Here is a 21,560-nt window from a genome sequence, read left to right on the forward strand (position 1 = left end):
ACGACGCAGCCGGCGTCGCTTTCTGCCCCACTCCGAAATGAGCTGTTTGTCGGGGGAGAGGGGCGATCCGCTCCCTCCTCTGCGCCTTCTGTGGGCGACGGCAAGTTTCGGGACTCATGAAGAACCCCCCGCCGGTAAGTTGGTGACGTCCCGCCGTTCCCAAGTACCGGGGGATGCGGGGGGAGGGGGATACACAGGGGTGCCGCCGCAGCCACAGCGGGCCCCGTCGCGGGGCAGGCGGCAGCGACAACGGGGTGGCGGTGCGGGGATGTCTCCGTGCCACGCAGCCGTCTGGAGCGTGACACTTTCCCTCTCTCCCGCCCACGGCCTCCTCACCCCGCCGCACCCAGAGTTGGTAGGCGCCGAGGCGGGCCAATCGCGACGGCTGTTGTTGGGAGGTGCTGGGGTGACATTGGCGGTGTGGGGGGGGGGGCGGTGGATCTGCTAACATGTTGGCGTCGCTGGGGCGGTCGGCGGGGCGGCTGTTGCGGGCCGGGAGCGGCACCACCGGGCTGCGGCAGTGAGTGTGGCGGGCGAGGGGAAGGGAGGGGAGGGGAGCGGAGCGGAGCGGTGGGGCCGGTACTGAGCCGGTGCCGGTGGGTGTCGTTGCAGCGCGGGCGGCGGGGTGCACATCCCGCCGCGGTACCGGCAGTTCCCGCAGCTGACGCGGGCGCAGGTGATCCAGAGCGAGATCCTCAGCGGCTTCATGTGGTTCTGGATCCTCTGGCACTTCTGGCACAGCTCGGACATGGTGCTGGTGAGGCCGGCGCGGCGGCGTCCGGGCGGGCGGGGGGGGGCCGGGGCCTGGGCCGGGCTGTGACCGTCCCTCTCTGCCAGGGCCACTTCCCCTACCCCGACCCTGCGGCCTGGACGGACGAGGAGCTGGGGATCCCTCCGGATGACGCGGAATAGGCGCCTCCAGCCGCGGGTGCCGGAGCTCCGGCAGCATCACCGGTACGCCCTCCCGCCCCTCCTCGCACCGGGCCGGCAGCCCCCGGGGGGTCTTGCAGCCAGGCCGGGCTTTGCTTTGAACAGCGATAAACCCAGTCGCCGCCGGCGCACACGCAGCCCGGGTTGTGCTTTAGCTTTGCTTGAAGGCTCCCGGCTGTGATGCAGTGCTGGGGCATCGTCCCTGGCCCTGCTTACTGGCCCTCGTCTCTTGGTACTGCTACAAGTACCCGGACACTATTTGTGCGCTTCCAAAGGTAAATGTGCCAAATCTCTGTTGTACAGAATGCAGATATCTGCACTGCTTCTTTTTATTGCTTTCACACGCACTTTTTGTGGGTAGCTGAATGCTCAAGTGCAGGCAGTCTGCTTTTGGCAATATAAGCCTGCAGTCTGTCAGTTTATTTTTTTGATGAGTTGTAGCTTAAGTGCTACCAGTTTAAAATTTTCTTTATGCTGTTCTGTAGACCCAGCATTACCTAACCTTGAGGACACGCTTGCTGTCTGACTAGAGAGAGACCAGTGCAATTCGCCCCTTAAAGGTTTGGGGCATTTTGCTTGTTTCCAATTCTTTAAATACGCTCTCTCTTAAGCTGGTGTCACATTATGGCTCTGTGTATCTAACAGCTTCAACTACTGCTGAAGGCAGCGTGGGCACTGTTGAGGAGGTCCTTCACCTGCTGTCAGTGGTGGGAAAAGGATGGGTGAAAAGGTTCTCAGGATTCTCTTCTGTTACTTGCAGGTCCCTGGAACTAGAAAGGCCCCTGGAACCAAAGCTTTGGCTCCTTGGTCTTTATTTCAATAAAAGTTAACTGCAAAAAAACTTCTAAGCTGAATTGTACTTTGTTTTTGAGTGATGTAGGATTTCTGGGGAATGAATGTTACAGCTTTAGAGGCGAGGTGCTTGAGTCCGCCTGAGCTTCTGTAATGTTTGCTCAGTATATAATATGCTGCCCTTCAATAAATAAGGTGATATCTCCATGTTCATAGAGCGATTTAAAACTGCCATGAATGCATAGTATTCAAGAATCCCATCATTAAAGCTCTGCCAAATAATTGCTAAAGCGAGGGGGGAATAAAACTTGTCCATGTTAGAACTACAGAGAAGCTAACTTAAAGACATTTTACTGAAATCTTGTCACCAAATAACAGGTCGAATAACAGTTGCCACAGAAGCAGGGGGCGTTACCCTGAAGAGAAGACAGACCAACTGGTGCCCAGCTTTCCCCAGGGTGAGGGGGAAATCTCCCTTGGGTATTATCAAAGTCCAGAATAATCCCTGTGAAGCGAAACCCTCTGCAGAGGTAAAAATGCCTTAGCGCTAAGCACAGCAGTCAAGGAGGCAGCAGTCCAGCACAAGGCAGATGCAGGGAGGTGGGTTACGCTCCAGGCATCCCTCAGTGTTTTGGGTTTTTTTTGTGTTTGGTTTTTTTTTTTCTCTTTTCAGAGTTACATTCTAAAGCAACATCAGAGTAAACTTTTCGCTCCCCTTAAACGACCTTAAATTGCACCTCCGGAACTTCACAGAGAGGGGGAGTAATGAATTACATGATAAACAATCGCCTTCAGACTTTTCCATGCAGTCAATCTTTATTATAGCAGTATTCTCATATTCACATCAAGTACATAGAACTTTTTGCCTTTTATATAATACAGAGTTCTTTAAATAACTTTACACAGAAATAGTTTTCTTCAATCTGAATTCAGCTATCAAATTTTAATATGTTTTAAGTCTCCATGCTCTCTAACCAAACTGGACAATATTTCCCATTGTACAAATTTACATGAGAAAGACTCCAAAGTACAAATGAAGGGACAACAAAAGTAAAGAGGGAAGGAACAAACGAGAAAAATAAGTTGTATTGGCAATTACAGGGGAAACTTGAGAAGGAAAGAAGGGGAGTTGCCATGACCTATGTGACAGGAAACCGAAAATAAACATTTTGTTATGAATTAAAAAATAAATACAAGTTTCAAAACAATTACTCCATTGTAGATTTTAAAAAGCAGCTATGGAAATCTACTAACACAATTGTTTGTTTTTTTTAAGTAACCAGACTGGACCTTCTTTGCAGTCATAAGCTCCTTGCAAACCTCTGGTGGTCAAAAAAAAAATAATACAGCTGAAAGGAATGTTGTGTTAGCACAGAGTTTAAATTGGTGGGACATACATTTCATTGCACTAAGGAACAAACAAACGAACAAAAAGAAATCAAATCTGTATATAAATTTCCCTTTCCTCTCCTTACTAGATACTTTGCCTCTCATAAACAAGCCTCTGTATTATGAGGTAATGCCATTGTCTTGACTATATATAAAAATAATCAAGTTTAAAGGATATAGATCTGTGTATCTATAAACTTTAAACAAGCCAGTCCTCTCTTACTCCCCCATAGGGTCCGACTACCGAGTGCTACACCTTGCATCACTTTAATGAAACGTATGCATTGCGCCTCTCGTGGAAAACCCCCCCAAGAGACCGGTGCGCTTTTCCTAATCTAGGAACAGCAGCCTGCGCTCAAGTAAGAAAGAGCCAGTGCAAGTAATGCACCACGGATTACAAACACGGATACCTGCTCCTTCAAAACAAGGCAGCGTCACAGAAGGCAACAGTGGCCAGCCTGCATGTGTCTTTTGACAAAGGGGAAAAGGGATCCAATGAGGCAGCCGATGACCCGATTACCTTTTGCAATTGCTTAAGAAAAAAACATCACCTGAAACGAGGTGGGGAGGGAAGTTATAACTGGAGGCCGAAGGGCCAGGAGGAGCACTGCCCTCGCAGTCAGGATGACCACAGCGCAGGTGGGCTGGCTCGTGCTTCCCAGATAGTGGTAGTCCCGGCTCCAGCGGCACAGGTCAGCACTGGATCCCAAAGGGATTCCATGGGTGGCAAGAAGTAGGGGGCAAGACTTTCCCCAATCCCAACAAACGAGGTGGGAAAAACAGCGGTGTTAATTTGGGTTGCCAACACATGCAAGTTGGCCACTGTCGGGTTTCTGTCAGTTGAGGAGAAAGTGTGGAGAGGGGGGAGGGAAGGGGAGGCAGGTAGGACACAAGGCTCATGAAGGAATGATGTGCATTTTTTTTTGTTGATTTTTTTTTGTATTTTTTTTTTCCCTAAAGGTTCACAGCTTTGAATAAAAAAAAAAAAAAAGCACATGTATTGCACTTACATTTTATTTTAGACAGAGTTAATTTAAATTATGCCCTCGGAACCCCCCACCATCCCAAAATAACCCAACACCCAAGTTTGGTCCATTTTGCCCCCTAGACCCAACGCCCGTGCCCAGATGGTGGGCTTCATTTCTTCTCCTAATGTTCCAACCCAACTCCCAAACGCACAGACAGATTTTCTTTTCAACTAGGGCGAATACATAAATGCAACACAGAATGACATTTATCAAAAAAAAAAAAAAAACCCCAACCATTTTCCAAACCTGAACAAAAAAAAAAGAAAAGAAAAAAAAAACCATAGTTATTTTTTGTGTTTTACTTGCTCAAAAGTAAATGTCACACAAGGCTTATTCTGAAGTACAGCTGCTGCAAACGTGACAAACCAGACAAAAATGACCGGACGGGCCCCTGTTGGCTCTTAAAGAGGCCGGATGAGCTGAATACGCTGCTGCTGTGATGGGATGAAGCAAATGCCTATGTAGTTCAGAGGTTTCTAAACACTCCCCATCAGCTCCCTTCTCTTAGGGAAATAGTTTCTTTGTGATTTTGTTTAAAAACACACAAAACCAGTCATCTTCTCACATGTACTTTTAGCGCAGAATTTGGGGTAGGCAGAAGGATTCCAGATAGTTCCTGGAAGATTGGTGAAACATTTTTACACTTTGCTTTCTAAATGGAACAAAACCAAATTAAAATTGGTCTGACGTTTTGTATGAACCGTGCATTTAGACATAACTTTATAATTTACAATTATGCTTAAAAATCTTGCCCCAAAGAAGAAAAGGAAAAGATCTGAAAAAGCACGAATAACAAAACCCATTATTTTGTCCTTTATGGACGAGTAGGTTAAATATGACACTAGTATGTAGGTACTGCCAGAAGTCTGCGTCACCGCTTTGAAATTTGAACAAATCAAATTCCAACATATGGTTGTTCCTCAGCTGACAGAACACCTACCATCTCCCAAGGTTAACGTGCAATGACACTGTGTGACCGCTGAAGAGTAACTGCAGTGCTGGGAAACTGCAAGGGGCCCGAGGAGGAACTAAGGAAAGCCGCTGATATTCCAGAAAACAAAATTAATTGCACTTTCTGGGCCAGGGAATTAATTGTATGCTCTGATATATGTGGACTTCGATTACATGAGTACTAGGCATCAATTTCTCCTCATCCAGCTCTCATTTTTCACCTACTGTCTCATTCCAAGATGCTGTGACAGTGTAACTTTGGGCCTCTTCGGAGCTTTCTATTACCCTTTCTCTAACAAGATCTTTGTGTCTTTGGAGGGGGAGGAGGGCTTATTTATTTTTAAATTAAATGAACCTCATTTAACTTTCGATAGAGCAGATTTCAAGCAGCAGGTTTACTGTAACTGAACTGGGTATCCTTCAATTCTTAGCTTTGAAATGATCATAGGTATTTTGGGGAACGCTCTCCACCCTCCTTTACAGAAGTACAGCTCCAGACTACCTACCTATAGTGATAGCTATATACAAAACTACTGCATCAGAAGTAAACCAAAGCCACTGCTCTAGTTACAAAGCACCTGGTTTACATTCTGTTGTACTTTTTAAGGTTGCGAAGGCACATGATCATTTGGCAAACTGCAAAGACTGTTTTGGGGGATCCCTATGTAACCCATTTAACAGAGGGTCTCGGCAGCTCTCTTTTCTACAGAAAAGATATATGCTAGTTTTCACTTGAATTCACCCTTGGTGTACTCTATATTCTGCAGTTTTTAAACAGTTTCCTCCTTCCACAGTTTCGTAGTTATTTACTGCTGTCATGGTGCTGACTTAGTAGCTTCTGTGTTAGCATCCTGGCACTTAAATGCAAAGAAGAAGTTTTAACAACTTCTCTCTGCTCTGCTTTTTTGATGATTTGATTTACTAGGCAAGAAGTAACGAAGCAAGATATTTTAAATGCACGCCAAAACGAAGTGCAAACGCGTATTAACAAGGCTGCAGTAAACAGAAAGTTTGTTTCGTAAAGTTCTATGTCAAACACGTAACAGAAAACCAGAACACCAAGCACCTTCAAAGTGATGCCGTAACAGTCCACTCGTGCAACTGCATTTTAACTGAACTTGACTGTACCTAGAAGCTTTGCCTGTCGCATTGTGCTACTGGTGATACTTCTTCCAACAGACAGAAGACGGGTTGTCTACAGTACTATGAATAGTTTGTGCTACACATGCTGCACTCACAGTCAAGAAGGGAATGAAATCTACAGGCTGCGAAAGTGTGAAATGTCTACATGCTTCCTCCCTAAATTTAGCCCCGCTGCCTATCAAAACTTCAGCTTGTACTTGTTTGTGAGGTTTCTGGGGATCTGGCTTCCCCAAATGTTCTGTAAAATGCTGGATGCATTTACATCACCTGGCAAACACAAAAGCAAACCTATTTATGTGTGATCTGCAGTGTCTATTTTTTCCCCCAGTTTGGCCGTTTGTGGAACGACGTGGTACTTATCAACAGCCAGCATTTCATTCATTTCACGTCACGAAGGCCAAATTCTGCCTCTAATGAGCACAGACTAATCCAAGTGATGTTGAGAGGCCACAATAAGATGGCAGTATTTGGCCTTCCTGACATTCTGCATCATCATCAGCTGCTACAGCATTCAAGTACAAGAAAAGATGATTTTAGATAAGCACAAAAAAAGCAGAAGTAGAGTCATTTAATGACCTGCATGAGTTTAGCAAAAAAAAGAAATGACTGGGCTAATTGTATCTGGGACCACGTAGGTCTTAATTCAGGCAGAAATTACTTTCAAAATAACCAGGCCTCTGTGCTCACACCATCTGGTTTGAGCTCCACTACAACGTTCCATTTCCAGCAAATACACTGCAGGAAACAATCACGTACTGACAGGGAAGATGTAACAGGTCTCGTCTAACTGTATGAAAAGGAAAGACAGAGGGGAACGTGTACGCGTGGTTAATAAAGACTTGGATAGTTGGGACTAGATACTGGCAGTTGTGAAAATAATGTTAAATGCTTGATAACGTAGAGCTAAAAGCAGTATGACTGTCTAGATGTTTGTCCCAAAACACATATGTAATAACATTTCCATACTGCGGCATGTGCTTGTGGTTTGGACATCATAGAGAAGAAGCTGAAGAAATTTGGTGTAACGGAGATGAATGTTATTGGTCATTTCAATTTACTTCCTTCATCCCACTCCTATACAGGCCACTCAGTTCTTGTCTACTCTTACCTCCCCATTCGCTAAACATCTACAGGGCACCTTTAAGACTGATTCTGATGGCATGCAAGACATCCAGAAAAACTGAAGGTAAAAAAAAAAAATAATAAAAATCCCAATTATTTACAAACCAAATTTCTTCCAAAGTTTTGCATGAGTATTACGTGGGACCTCTTAAAGACAAACACACATTACTACAGCTACCCGGAGAGAAACAAACAAATGTGAAAACCAGTAGAAATGCATCCTGAAAGGACTTCTCCACACAGCAGCCAGACAACTTGCACATTCCTCAGGGAAAAAAAACCAAAACAAAACAGAAAAACAAAACTACAAACAAACAAACCCCAATAAAAAACAACCCAAAGATCACATGTTACTTATAAAGTGCTTTGCATGGACAAGGATAGCAATTTTCCTTGTGCTTTTCCTATGGGCTCAAGAAGCATATTGTAGACTAATGGGTAATGAATCTTCACAAAAATAAGTTCATTTTAAGCAAAGATAGAATAAAATTCCTAACGGTTATATTTTAGCAGACAATCTTCTGCCAGCACGACCTTGTGGAAGGAAACTAGGGCTTTAAACAAGCTCCATGAAACACATGACCGTTGAACCACCTGTACATACTTGCTCTGATAACGGTTTCTTTCGAGAGAATATTAATTTCCAGTATGCCCGACACATACAAATTTGGCCACAGCCCATACAGGGGCTGGAGCAATGCGCGGGGTGGAAGGAGAGCGAGCAGTGACTACGCTTCACCCAGCCTCTGGGAGCCTGTATCTGCAAGTATCTCACCTGCCTGCTGGCCCCAGTGGCCCCAGGCTCCTTCCATCTCCTAAGTACTGGCCTCAGCTGACCGCCACCGTCCCTCTGTCACTGCAGCAGCGGGGAGGCTGTGATTTCACCGGTCTGCATGCCACTGCTCGCTCATTAGCTTCTCCCCACTGGAAAGTGGCTATTGCTACTATTTAAATTCCTGCCAATCTCAGTAAGGAAAAAAACAAACCAAACCTTACAGCATCTGAAGACCCACAGCAGACAAGAAAAAATTTGTGCTTTTTTTTTGTTTTTGTTTTTTTTTGTTTGTTTTTAAAATGCATCCTGTACACAAAATTGATTCTATTCATGTACCAACATGAATCACTTCATTCTTGTAGTGACTATTAAGTCATTCACTATTGCTGTCTTGCTAATGTTTGCGGAATTAATATGAATACACAGTATTTCAGTTATAATTCCCACTTCAGATTAGTCCGGTCCCTATAACCCCAGTAAATATTTACTGACACACATAACAGATTACCAGCAACACCGCAGAAATCCAGGGTTTTATAAAGCACATTCCACTACCGATGTGCGTTTCTCCCTTTCGCCTGGGAGCAACCTTCTGCAGACAGAAACAGTCCGATTCTCCTCGGGAGGGAAGGACAGAGTCCTCACCCAATATACCCAATGTTTAGTACGGACACCACATTCACACACATTTAACTCCTTCATTTATTTGTCGTGATTTTGTTTAACACCACCCACCCACCCCCCTCCAACCCCCAGCAAGAACCTCCCCTGCTAGAGGGGGGTCAGTTCTCCTGCCTCACCTGGGGTGGTACAGGGCAGATACAAATCAAAGTCTGAAAACTTCTGTCTGAGCTTGAATTTCTTTCTAATGTGGTCTGACTTGCCTCTGTACAAATAATTTACATGTAATACCACATACCAGAGAACTCTGCAAACAGATCACATCACAAGATATTCTACTAGAGGTAAACAATGTGCAGAACTTTACGAGCTGTTTCCCCCACCCCCCCACCCCCCACCCCCGACTCGGTAACTTGTCAAAAAGCTACCAACCATTTGAAAACCAGGATTGGAGGACAGGAAAACAAAGCACTCTAATGGAGATACCGCCACCTTCATCCCAGTTTGCAAAGCGTACGAAAAGGGAAAGACCAACGGAAGGGAAGAGATGACAGGGAGGAAAGCAATGAGAGGAGAAGTAGTCAGCGTGGATCCAGCAAGTACCGTTTTGTTTTCATCTAACAACTTGCCCCTGGGACAAGATGTTCCACATTTACACACACACTTATCAGAGGACGTTTAGTTAACAGGATAAAAATCCTTTAAAAAAAGCTCTTGAAAGTACCAAAACATAATTTTCGGAATGTCTAATTCTAGGGGGTTTTGTATTTGTATTCAATTCAACCTGAGAACTTTTTTCCCCATTTATGAAAACATTACATATTGGTAAGGTACCTGGCATTAACCTGCACCCTCGTTTAAAATAAAACTTTTAAAGTAGGTACATACACCATTCACAGTCTGTATCAGGAATTCTACAGACTTCAGATGCTGTGGTAGCATCTTTGATAAATACATTGTATCATAAGATACAAAAGAAAAAAAAAAATAAAAGAGGACAATCTTGCTACATTTTTTTTTTTAAACTTCAGTTTGTTGCTGGACCAACAAAAGAAGGATATACCTAATCCTTCTAAAAGATGTTTTATATGCACACACCAAGAAAATACTGGAAAAGGTGAAGGTTGGTGGTTGTTGTTTGCTTTTTGAAGATAAAGTAAATCTGAAAAAAGGTGCAGCAACATCCCCTTTTCCTTCAGATTAAGCTCTTTGCCTTTAGAGTAACATCTCAAGCTACCATCACCCCATCGTTTTAATTTTTCTGGAATAAAACCCAATAATAGAGACAAATTTAGGTGTTTGACATTGTCATAGAGTGAAAAGGGGATACTGCATTGTCCATAAATCAGTGAGTACACCAGGAGGGAAAAAAAAAAAAAAAGAAAAAAGATGACAACAGAGGATGATTCTTTTAAATTAGCACTCATCAGAGATTCAGCCTCTGATGGCACGTTGTTAGAAGGAGAAAGCCCACCGGCAGACCATCCAAAGCAAGTCTCCTAAGTTGCAGCAGCAGTTCCGTCCCCTCATGCCCGAGCACCACAGTCAAACCACGAGCGCCCTCTCCTCTCTCCTGGGAATGATGCCAACGGCACAGGCAGCCACTGCGGGTCTCCGAATGCACGCGGTGGTTTGTGTTGAAGGAGAAACACTGGCAGCAGAGGATTCTGGTTCCCAAAAAAGGTACTTTTTCCCATTGTGTTGGACTGGCAGTTTCATTCTGCTCCACTTTTAAGCTTATGGATATCTTTTTCTAAATTACTTTAGGTTTTTGCGGAGCAGAATAGAGTTTTGATGTTAAGAAACTGTAGGAACACAAGACTTAAGTAACAGAGTGGGTGCTGCCATGGTGCTGTGGCTACTTGAACGCTGCAAATTCTCCTGTAGAGGGAGGACAAGAGCTTGGTTTAAATAAGGTGATTTCAGTTACTAGGTGGTCAGAGATTTTCTTCAGGCTAGTTGAACATTAGGTTGAATATAAAAGATGTTAAAAATGCAAACTGTTAAAATTAAAGCACAAAAGAATACACAGTGAGAGAACATTGAATACAGACCCAGCATATTTTACCAAAAAAGAATTTCCTGAAAGCAAGCTGTGCCCATTCTTCCCAAGACAGAGGTCTGAAAGTTCAAGCAAAGTTTAATTCATCATGCATTTGAAAATAAAACGTGTCAGTTTAATTTCACTTTAAACTCCTTATTGCACATTTATCCTCCTGCAAAGCAACATTTGCAATAAATGCGTCAGACTGCAAACTAATTTCTATTCTGGTGTAAAACTGGTTTTAATAACAAACAACTATTTGACACACCCGTTAACCTTTAAAGACTATATATACTAAAGTGCCTGAACATTTAGCCAGTATTAAAGACTGCTGGAATCTGGTTTAGAGACCAACATAGCAACCTACTGTGAGGAAAAGTTATAATGATGAGATTGTCTACTCACTTCCAGACCAGAAATTAGGCCCCACTAATAGGGAGCACCACAAATAAAGCAACCCCATGCTTCCTTCAGAATTACTGAATAAACAACAGTCCTGTGCAGTGCTTTCACATGCAGTGATCTCCTGAAATTCTACCTAGTTTATTCAGCGTCAGACAGACTGGTAGTCCCATTTCAGAGACGATGAAACTATGGCACAGAGTAAAATTGCTGCCCAAAGTCTTAGGAAGTTTGCCAAAACACTGAATAGAAGCTGAATCTAAGGTACTCAACAAACTTCCGTCACCCACAAAGAAATTGTATTCTATAGGATTTTTAGGGAGGGGTGTCCAACTATGCTTAACCAAAAGGACTCAGGAGCAAAAGAAAGAACCCATGTATGTAACCTCCCCTTGTTGGGTTTGACATTAATTTTGTGTTAGTTTACGCCCCTTTCTTGACAGCACTCGTCAGAGTTCTCCTAATAATGAAGGAGTGATAAGCAGACGTAGAAGACCCTGTTGTTTTGTTCAACAGGAGCGTGTTGAACGCCATTACATCCAAACAACTGCCCCCTATCTTGGTGTCCTTCCATCCTTTCAAGAGCAAGTGTCTTGTTGGCTTCGTTTTTTCTTAAGATTCTTATTCTGAATACTGAAAACAAACCAGAAATATCCCTGCAAACAGAATTTTAGGCTGATAGCAATAACTCCATGGAGTGTCTTGCTCTATAAAGAAGAGAACCAAGTGCAGCCATCAGCAGTCTGCACGAGGAGGAGGAAGAAAAGGCATCTAACAGGGCCTGGCAGGAATAGCTGATCCACCTGATCTAAGGGAACATGAAGAAAGCAGGGAGAGGGGAGAGGGCTCTGTGCGTCGTAGGAAATGAGAAGAGAGTACACCCAAGGTCTAATGCAAGGGTGGCTGGCACAGGGGCCTGCAACAAACCTCAAGCTCTATGTGTCTTGATAGGCTGTGGTGGTAGGTTTAAGTTATAACAACAAGAAAATAAAAACTTTACGATGGATCCAATTGCTTATTTTACTAGTTCTACCAACAGATAAAACCCTTGCTCTAACATACTCTAAACATTTGATATTTTTTTCTTGCTCCTCTCTGGCACATTTCACAGATTTCCCAACTCTCTTCATAGTATCTTCTAGAAACACCTCAATTTTTGTACTTTTTTTTTTTTAATCTTTTAAGATTAGAAGGACAAAAAAGTCATCAAGTATTGCCTGCGAGGCTAATTTTTAAGAATGACATTCATGCTTAGCTACACTTTCAAAACATGCTCTACTTAATTTATTTCTCAGTCTGCTTTCCTAAACTGCTGATTAAAGATCAATTTATAAACAAGAGATTGCTCCCTCATTACTCATCTTGTCCTTCTGCCCATTTCTGGTAATAATTCAGCTTTTAATAGTCGTACAGGGATTTCGGAAGATAAAAGATGAACCATTAATTGGGAAAGGGCAATGGAAAAACAGGACCAGAAGTTAAAACATTTCAGATAGATAGAACGGTAGCTATAAAAAGGTGATTTTTCAGACTTTTCTGCCGTTTAAATAAAACCTTAGCAAAGACATTTTATTTGACAAGCTAATGCTAAATCTCCCCTTTCAAAATTCAGGTGCTAATCTGATTTGAAGTCAACAGGAGACGAAAATAGTTAACACGTTCGTCTAATAATAGGACTATGTTGACTGAACATGTATAAAATGTGGTTACCAGTAACAGCTTTCCCTACATGAGGAATGTAGATGGCTACACCTATCCATATTACAGGAATCCTCCACTCTGCTAGGTGTTGACCAGACTTCCTAAGGAGTAGCTAAAACGCTTTCTGTCACCATTTCTATTCTGAAGATGTAAAATACCTGTAGCTGGTTCTTTTAACTTCTGAAAGAAACCCTACTTGTAGGAGAGGGAGAGAAAACACAGGCAACCTCTTCCTGAGACTCAGATGCGTACAGATAAATGAAGTAACCTGAACTGTTTTCTAGCAAGACAAGAAGGTCTTGCCCAAGAGCAATGAATGGACGAAATTAAGACACCTTAAGGAATTTGCTCTGATATGCCCTGTCCTGCAGGAACAGGATCATCCTGATTCTGCCCTGCTAAGTCTTCGCATACCATTCCATAATGGCCAATGCTCATCTAAACTGGGACTACTGCAGTCCCACTCTCCCTCCTGACCTGAGCTGTACCAGAGCAATGACCTGCCTGTTGTGCCACGCCAGCACTAGTTGTCCCTGAGGCAAGATTGCTCAAGGAGCTGACATAGCAAACGCTAGCTCAGGCTGGTGGGCAAGGAGAGTCTTCTAACCTGCTTTTGGAGAGCTGCTTTGTTGGTAGTGGAGGGAACCCACTCAACTGCATGGAACAGACTCATGGAATTGGACAGCATCTGCCAGTGCAAGAGTAAGGAGATGGGCCGTGGCTGCTCCAAATGAGATCAGCTTACCATGAAGCTATGAAACCACGTGCATTCTGATTTGGGATGTGAAAAAAACAACAGATTTTTATTCATTGCGAGCCAGACATCTGATGCGCTTTTTACCATGCAAAACTTCAGACACTTGCTTTTACTGGTAACAAGGAAATTCCTTTTCAAAGGATGGACACCATTTGAAAATCTACACTTCTTACAGAGCCCTTTCAAGTTAGTCGCTACAGTCTTTTCACGCTTGTCACATGCAAAGCAAGTGGAAACCATTTTAAATGCACACTTTCAAAAAATCTGTACTAAAAAGGTGATCCAGTTCTTTGATGTGCCCAAATAATATATTATAAGGGCATGTTCTGAGCGAACCTGCTGCCCCTGATTCCTGGAAGGATTTAAGATGCAGTTACCAATCTCTACTCTCACAAATGTATGTTATCTGGATTCATGAGGTTACTAAGATGTATACACGACATCTCAACTGTACTCCTTATCCTGGGGTAGATGCCGTGTTTCTCAGGAGGATCATAAGAAGAATGGTTCCTTCCAGGTCCGTGCTGGCCTTGTCTACCGAAGTAGAGAGTAACAGACTTATCGAAGGGAAACACCAAATTCCAACACCTTGCCTGGATTACATTCACAGGCACAGAAAAAAAGTACGACAAAGAGGGAGTTTTCAGTTGGATCTTGTGTCAATCTTTTAGTATGGATGCTACTCACTGGCTCAATAAAAATTTGGAACATACACTGATGTGGATAATTAGTATCCTCAGAAGAACATACAGCAGCATTTATGAGGATCTGGTGTCATTCTAGAAGGTACCAATACGGATTTTGTTTCTTATACTAAGATGTAGGGAAGTAAAGAAAGAAAGAATCTCACATAGTATAAACTACCCCTCCAGAAAAGCCTGGGATTCGACAGACCTGTTTTCAGGACCAATAGGTGTCTGTTTCTAACAATATAGCTGAGTTGCATTTTTGAGAACACTGACCCAAATCCACAGGCTTATTTAGGCATCTTCATCCTACATATGTTCCCAAATCTCATTTGAAGCAGCAATTACAAACTATGGAAGTTAAACCCGTAAATGCCTTTATGTCATATAAAGTTAATGATCCACAAAAAACAACCTCCTTTTAGGCTTCATAAAATGTTTAGTGAGAAGCTAAGCTCACGTTACGGCCATAGATCCCAAACCGTGCTCGACGTGTAAGAACAGGCCACACAGGAGGAATTCTAATGTGCTGACCCTACAGCAGGAAACGGGGCCAAATGTGTCTAAGAATGGCAGCATTTTCTTCCCTCCATAATTGTAGTTCCTGTAGCACAGAAGAACAACCTTAACAACAAGGAGGATTACACTACTCCACAGAAAAACTTGTTTGAACTGATCTGACAGACCTGAAAAAGAGTAAGCCTGGGCAGGGTAGTGATGATGATTCTGCATTCTCCATAACTCCCTGCGTGGTTAATTAAGCCTTGTCTGCCTGGGATAGAGCATTTCTAGATTCTGCAGGAGACCCAGCAGCATCCTCTTGCTCTTACTGAGATGGGCATTGTAGCCTGTCCTGAATACCACACCCCAAAGCTTAAGAAGCATTCCTCCTCACTGTCTAGAATTAAAAAAAAATATTAACAAATAAGATGGAAAAAACCCACTTAAACCCTGTTTTCTTTTTAGGACAAGCCGGCCAAAATGAGGTGACGCTACCAGAAAGATGGGAAACAGATTTTCTAACACAATAACAACTTTTGTCCTCCATAACCACTTCCATATAGATTTCAACAGCTGAATTTTCTTGTCTAACAAAATGAGAAAAGTTAGTTCCCAAACTGTTCCAACAGCAGAAGCCAAAAAGACCATTAGAATCCAGCCAGGAATTACATACATCTCTCTCCAAGCTCTCTAACTCTGCCTCCTGTTTTAAAAGGCTCAGTTGCCAGACAGAAGAAAAGAAAACCCTTTTTGAATCCTGATCTGTTTCAAAAACCTACCACTAGCAACATAAAAACTTCTCTAAGTATGAAAATCAGAAGCCATCAAGAACACTCCTGGCCCTTGAAGTCCTAACAAGAGCAGCAATAGCTTGTTTCCGATGCAGAAGAATCTTTGAAAATTAATAGCTTAGCAGTTTAAAACAAAAAAAACCCCACACAACTAGTTTCAAAATATGCAAGAACACAGTCAATGACATTAGTGTTTTCGTATCTGACGTCAAAGACTGATATAACCTGAACTACTACTTTGATTCACCTCTTCCAGAGGAATGCTCCAGAGGAAAAATATAATCTTTAAAGTGAGCCGATAGGATCTTGGTAAGGTGTCTAGCTTTCTCAGTTAGATATCTAGTCTAACTCATTCACTTCTAGCCAAACTAGGAGCTTTCATACGAAAGTGAAAAAATTCGTCACTGAACAGAAACATGTTCAGTGGTATTCTTAACAATATTAAAGTAAAACATTTTATATTAACAGAATTCATGGTACAATACTGATTTCCATGAAAACAACTGCTTTTTCAAATCCTCTTTTCCTATTATGGGTGTTAGCAGCCTTTTCCTCTTAAACTATTCAGTTATGCACGAGATCTAAAATATTTTTTTAATTTTGAAATCCATGCTAATTGAAGGATACAGGCACCATTACCAGTAATATTCTTGCAGTTCCCCAAAAGCAAATTCAGAATTTATTCTATGTTGCATTGTAATGGAACGTTTTCAGATGGTCTAAACTATAGCAGGTCAGAGTTATTAAAGCAAAAATAAAAAGTGAAAAAAAACCCCCACTCCTCGGCAAGAAAAGATGTTCTCTAAACAGCGCTACTTGAAACTTCAACATTCAAAATAAAAGTCACATGTCGCTAAGGTCTCTCTTTGGATTCTGTGTTGTATCTGCTCACTTCTGCTGACCACCAGAAATTTTGACCGTGCTCAGCCTTGAAGCTAGGTTTGTTTTTCCAATTGTTTCCCACATACGAGTAGCATTACTAACTGAGGAATCTAAAGCCTATTGCTCAAATATAATGACCTCAACTGAAGAAAAAACAAAACAAAACACTACACCACAGCTTGAGTAGATTAAAACCAAATACACTCCTGAGTAACTAAATCCAACCAATAAACTAGGCAAAAATGACACAGGCAAGCAAAAATAACACCCAATGACCTTAAGAGGATTTTTCCTTGTTTTGAAGTGACTTTTCCCATTTCTTTTATGTGACCTTATAATTCTTCTTGTGTCAGCTGTTCCCAGAGCATTCCTTACCAACACAGACTTTGTGCTCGGGACGTTCAATGCCCAGTGTTGGGAAGTGACTCTTCATTCCCACAGTAAACCTTAAAAACATAGCTGGTAGGAACCGAGAACACACACGTGTGGTTGCACGCACAGGAACACACCAGCACACAGACACACAGGCACATGCGTTCACATTTCTTTTCAGTGTACTGGAAACCCACCGTATCCCCCTGCTTGGATGGGTGTTTTTGGAGAAGCACAAGCATATAGACTAAAATCCTCTGTCTGGAAGCCAGCCCGGTTTAATGAGGGCTCAGATGCACTGCGGTGAATTTTTGGCAATGACCGGGCCAGAAGCTCAATGGAGGCAAGAATCTACAAACAAGTAGAAAATAAGTGATCAAATATATTGTTCCGAAGTTGTAATAGTCTCTTAAAAGCAAAGGCAGAACATCAATTAGCTACAGAAAAATATTTATAGACAAATTTAAACAGAAACATTTAAAAATAGATTACTGCATTGCACTCTGACGCTTATATCCTCAAAAAACTGAAAAGGACATTTTGGGAAGACACTGTCTCATTTTGCCCTTTAAGAGGGCGTATCGATTTCCCTCTGTGAGCATAATGAATATAGTTGCCTTTTATTTGCCTCCTTGTTGATGCGCTAGTCCCTATACCTACCATCGCTGCAAACACAGCTTTGGCAGCAGTTTGATTAATACCATTTGCCATAAAGCCAGCAGAGGGAGCTCCTTATTTTTTGAAAACGCTTTGGTTATATTCAAAACAACAAAAAAAATAAGGTCCCTCTCCAAGCTTTTAGAATCCAGACCTTACTCAGGAGGCACGATAAATCAAGCTTTGTAACAAAACTATCAGTTTCCCTTCATAAAGCTTTGGGGAGAGCAAGGCAGGGAGGTATAAAGATTTCTGAGAAAGTATACAGCAAGTTTTAATTTGTGTCTCTAATGGCGATTATTAATTTCGCTGTCTCCCAGTTGAAACTTTCTCCAACACATAAATGCTTTTCCAACTACGTAACTCATTTTAATGCCTGCTTTTTGAATCGAAAATACACATTTCTGATTAAACAGCACTAACCAGGTACCGAATCGGTACTCTTATGAAGTCATGCTATAGTACTAATCAAAAAAATTTTGAACTGGCAAGTGAGTTCATAACTGATCTTTATCTTTAGTATTTGAATTGTAACGTCTACTAAGAACTAAAGAGGGACATTTCTCACCTGTGGAAAAAGGGGTCTCTCATCTCTCTTCTTTTTTAAGCATTCGGCCATTAGTCTCTTCATAGCTTTTGGACAGTTGCTCCGTACTTTGCTGAGGTCTGGAGATAGGTATCCTCGTCCCACCATAAAAATTATCTTTATTTAAGGGGAAAAAAGATCAAAGCGGAATAAGATAAGTCCACAAAAACAGTAACAAAAGATGAACATTTTTTGCCAGACCTTTTAAGTCCTGGCAGCAAGTTTTCTGCTCCCAGGAAACATTATCTGGTACTGAAATTGCCAAGTTTCTTAGAGTAATGCTTGCTAACCTATTCAGTACAGAGAAAAAATTAGATTTTCCCTCCACCTCCTAAGAGAGATTTCTGTGAAACTTGAACACTAGTAAATGGTTACCATTTATAGCAATAGCCATCTAAGAAATGGTTCTTCGGTGTCAAAAGCTGTTATAAAACCAAGAATAAGCAACCTGTGGCAGGAACAGAATGCCTAAAAATAAATATTCTGTAAAAATAAATATTCTGTTTTATATTGTAAGTCAACAGCAAGCTCACACTGAAATGTATTTTAAGAAACACTGGACGTGAGATATTAAAAACCTTTACCTTTTGAGAATAAATTCCTTCATATACTTTTCCACTACAAAAGCTTATTCTTGACTTCTGACCACCTTTCCCACCCCCCCAAAAAAACCCCACAAAAGCAAAAGAGAAACTGCCTCTCCTCTGTAGAAAAAGAGACAGACAGGCTTTGTATTTTCACGGTAATTCCTTTAACATGGAAGGCTTATATTTCATCTAAGGATAAAACTTAAGCATAATACAAAGTAAAGTAATAGAAAGCAGGAAAGCAAAGCATAAATATGGTTAATGTTCTCTTGGATATATAAAAAAAACCATCAAACATCATCATGTCAAACCAAGGTCAAATGCAATGTGGTTTGAGTACTGCAGTTGCACTGACACTAAAAAGCCCTTTCAAAGTAGCTCATCAAAGATCCATTCATGCTGCAGCAGATAATCACTACCTTTTCTGACTGCTCAGACAGACCCAGCAGGTGTATCAGACCTTATATTTAATAAGGGTAACTATTTCATATCTTGACACTGGCCAAAAAAAAAAAAAAAAAGAGGCCAAAAAAAACCCAACCCAAAAACTAACAGAAAGACCTCACTTCTGAAGCAAGCTATACATGTTATTTATACTAACATAATCCTGGTCCTTTTTCAACTTTCTGATTCAGTTGCATCTGTGTTGGCACCAAGGAGTATAAAACTCCCATATGGTTTCTTTAGAAATCCCCATGTGCCAGGGCAGCATTTCATAGTAAAGACTTGTCTACCCTATCCCTTACCTCTGCTGCAATGAGTCTTACTATCATCTAGAAGTTACTCTTTTCTAAACAATTACACTACTTAAGTTGAAACTATTCAAAATTTGTTATCATTTATGTTTCCAATACTCTCTTTACAAATAATCCAGGGGTTAAACTTTTATTTTAACCAGAGAAAAGCGAGTATCACTACAAGAACAGTCCTAGTCTGTCTAGAAAAATCTGTCAAGGTGAGAGAAACACTCTGAAGTGCAACAAGAACGATGCTTTGCTCACCAAGACTTTTAGTTACGTCATAGTAGCTGATGCAGATGCACCAACACAAAGTAAGCAATATTTCCGTCTTTTCAGACAACAGATGGGGAGCAACAAAACTCAAGACATCAGATCCCATTTTATATGTTGGCTTCACTGGCAATTTAAAATTTGTTTCGGTACTCAATTGCGAGCACCCACATCACCAGGTTCATCTTTCAAATCTCAAAAGGTAAAAACAAAACAATGCCCGAATACTGCCTTTAGAAGGCTATGTACGTCTGGCCAGGAATCCAGACATTTCTCTTCTTTCAAAAGGCAAAAACAATTAAAAATAAAAAATAATAATAAAAAAAGGAGTCACTCCAAATTTGATGAATTGGGATGAAGTGTTCTGACAAATACGGAAGCAGCCTTATAAAATGGCATTCACAGATGAACGTTGCTATGGTTGCAATTCTCAAGTACTGACAGTGAAAAAACAAGGGATGCGGACACAGAAACAACATAAATATATCACCGCCCAGACATGCAATAGTTTGCACCAAGGATCTTGATGCATAGATACTATTTTCAGATTAGACAGAGAAATAATGAATCAGATATGCCTTCGCAAATGTGCCTATCCTGTGGAGATATATTACAGGCGTGTGGTATCATTAGACTTAAGGAATATTTGTTCACAATTAAGTAGTCTTCTTACAGGATTCACACACTCTGGAAAGTCATATACTCCATCAAGCAGGATTTGAGAAATGCTGATATCCTGAAATTCAATTAGATGGTGCACGCATTTCTCAAGATTGAAATGAATATAAAACATTCAGTGAAATGATTGCTGTTCCATTTTGTCAGTCCTGCTGCTGAACTATTATTCAATGCTGGGGGGGGCTGGGGGAGGAGGAATAACTGAACATATGGAGGATCATTTCGCCTTTGCAGAACTGTTCTAAACTAGATTACTATTAAGTAACCTGCTCTCTCCCTAATAAGTATCCTGGCAACCAGATCAGAAGCTGAAAATCTACACTTGAAATAAAAAAAAACCCAAACAAAATACCTCAAGAGAAGTAAGTAAATAGGTGCTACATGGCTGAGGCGGATCTAGAAAGTGTAGAAACGTCATCTTGTAACATCGGCATCAGAAACACAAATCAAATACACAAAACATCAGAACATGCACTTCACAAGGCTGAATCCATCTCTGTTTCAGGCCACAGGTGACTGAAGTCAGTCCCTTCCCTTACCTGGTCCCTGTTGTTGATGTTTGAGTACGGTAACTGCCCAGTCATCAGTTCGTAAAGAACAATCCCAAACGCATATACATCCGACTGAAAACTATACGGGTTTTTATCTTGCATCCTAATAACTTCTGGTGCCTGTACCATAGAAGAAAAGAATTAGCTTTTATTTCACCACATCAGGTTGCGCCTCACATACCAGAAACAAAACGTGGAGACTTGTCCAGAGTATAACAGGTGCAAGGCCCACTCTTGCCCTCAGATGTTACTGGGTCCTACTATAGAGTGGATGTTGACACGGGTCTCAAAATCCATTGTCTCTTTTTAGCGTGGTGACCCCTTTATTCCTCTACGACAAAACAGAGTGACCTTGTCCAGGCCGAGAAGCTATTTTGTAACTAGAATTATGACACTGAAAATAATGCCAACTAACAGAGCCTGCAGGTTTTTTTCATGGAGAAAAGGAGAAAGCGGAGTTGCACAGGAGGTCGTAACCGTACTTCTTATTAAGACTTAAGCAAGTTGTACGGCTTTTTGAGAGTAACCATGCTTAAATCCTTAAAACTTAAGAGCACCTTTCTTTTGGCTGTGCTAGTTCCCCTGCTCCTTTGTAGGATATTTT

The 21,560-nt window shown here is 41.8% G+C and overlaps 2 protein-coding genes across 6 annotated transcripts in view; one reads left to right on the top strand and one right to left on the bottom strand.

The window, feature by feature from the left end:
- The first annotated feature begins 387 nt into the window (after positions 1-387).
- Positions 388-1,945, top strand: NDUFB2 (NADH:ubiquinone oxidoreductase subunit B2). Its single transcript, XM_074582499.1, has 4 exons — positions 388-520; positions 613-757; positions 838-954; positions 1,691-1,945. The coding sequence occupies exons 1-3, from the start codon at positions 450-452 to the stop codon at positions 910-912; spliced, it is 291 nt and encodes a 96-aa protein (XP_074438600.1). The 5' UTR covers positions 388-449; the 3' UTR covers positions 913-954; positions 1,691-1,945.
- A 6,481-nt stretch (positions 1,946-8,426) lies between these two features.
- The window catches only part of BRAF (B-Raf proto-oncogene, serine/threonine kinase), an 81,249-nt gene continuing 68,115 nt past the window's right edge, over positions 8,427-21,560 (bottom strand). For 3 of the 5 annotated variants that reach the window (XM_074582465.1, XM_074582460.1, XM_074582479.1), the window contains 4 exons: positions 20,945-21,076; positions 18,113-18,247; positions 17,085-17,238; positions 8,427-10,632 (listed from right to left, as the gene is read on the bottom strand). In XM_074582465.1, coding sequence (XP_074438566.1) covers positions 10,610-10,632; positions 17,085-17,238; positions 18,113-18,247; positions 20,945-21,076 — 444 coding nt within the window. In that variant the 3' untranslated portion in view covers positions 8,427-10,609. Of the gene's footprint in view, positions 10,633-10,668; positions 10,873-17,064; positions 17,239-18,112; positions 18,248-20,944; positions 21,077-21,560 lie in introns of those variants that run through there. The other 2 variants (XM_074582487.1, XM_074582473.1) reach the window with 2 other exon arrangements.

The sequence above is a fragment of the Larus michahellis genome, chromosome 1, assembly GCF_964199755.1.
Source record: "Larus michahellis chromosome 1, bLarMic1.1, whole genome shotgun sequence".
Lineage (NCBI taxonomy): Eukaryota > Metazoa > Chordata > Aves > Charadriiformes > Laridae > Larus > Larus michahellis.

Coding starts and splice junctions, on each gene's coding strand:
- NDUFB2 (XM_074582499.1), top strand. CDS start 450: ATGTTGGCGTCGCTGGGGCGGTCGGCGGGGCGGCTGTTGCGGGCCGGG. Junction 521..612: donor GGCACCACCGGGCTGCGGCA/GTGAGTGTGGCG, acceptor GTGTCGTTGCAG/CGCGGGCGGCGGGGTGCACA. Junction 758..837: donor ACAGCTCGGACATGGTGCTG/GTGAGGCCGGCG, acceptor CCTCTCTGCCAG/GGCCACTTCCCCTACCCCGA.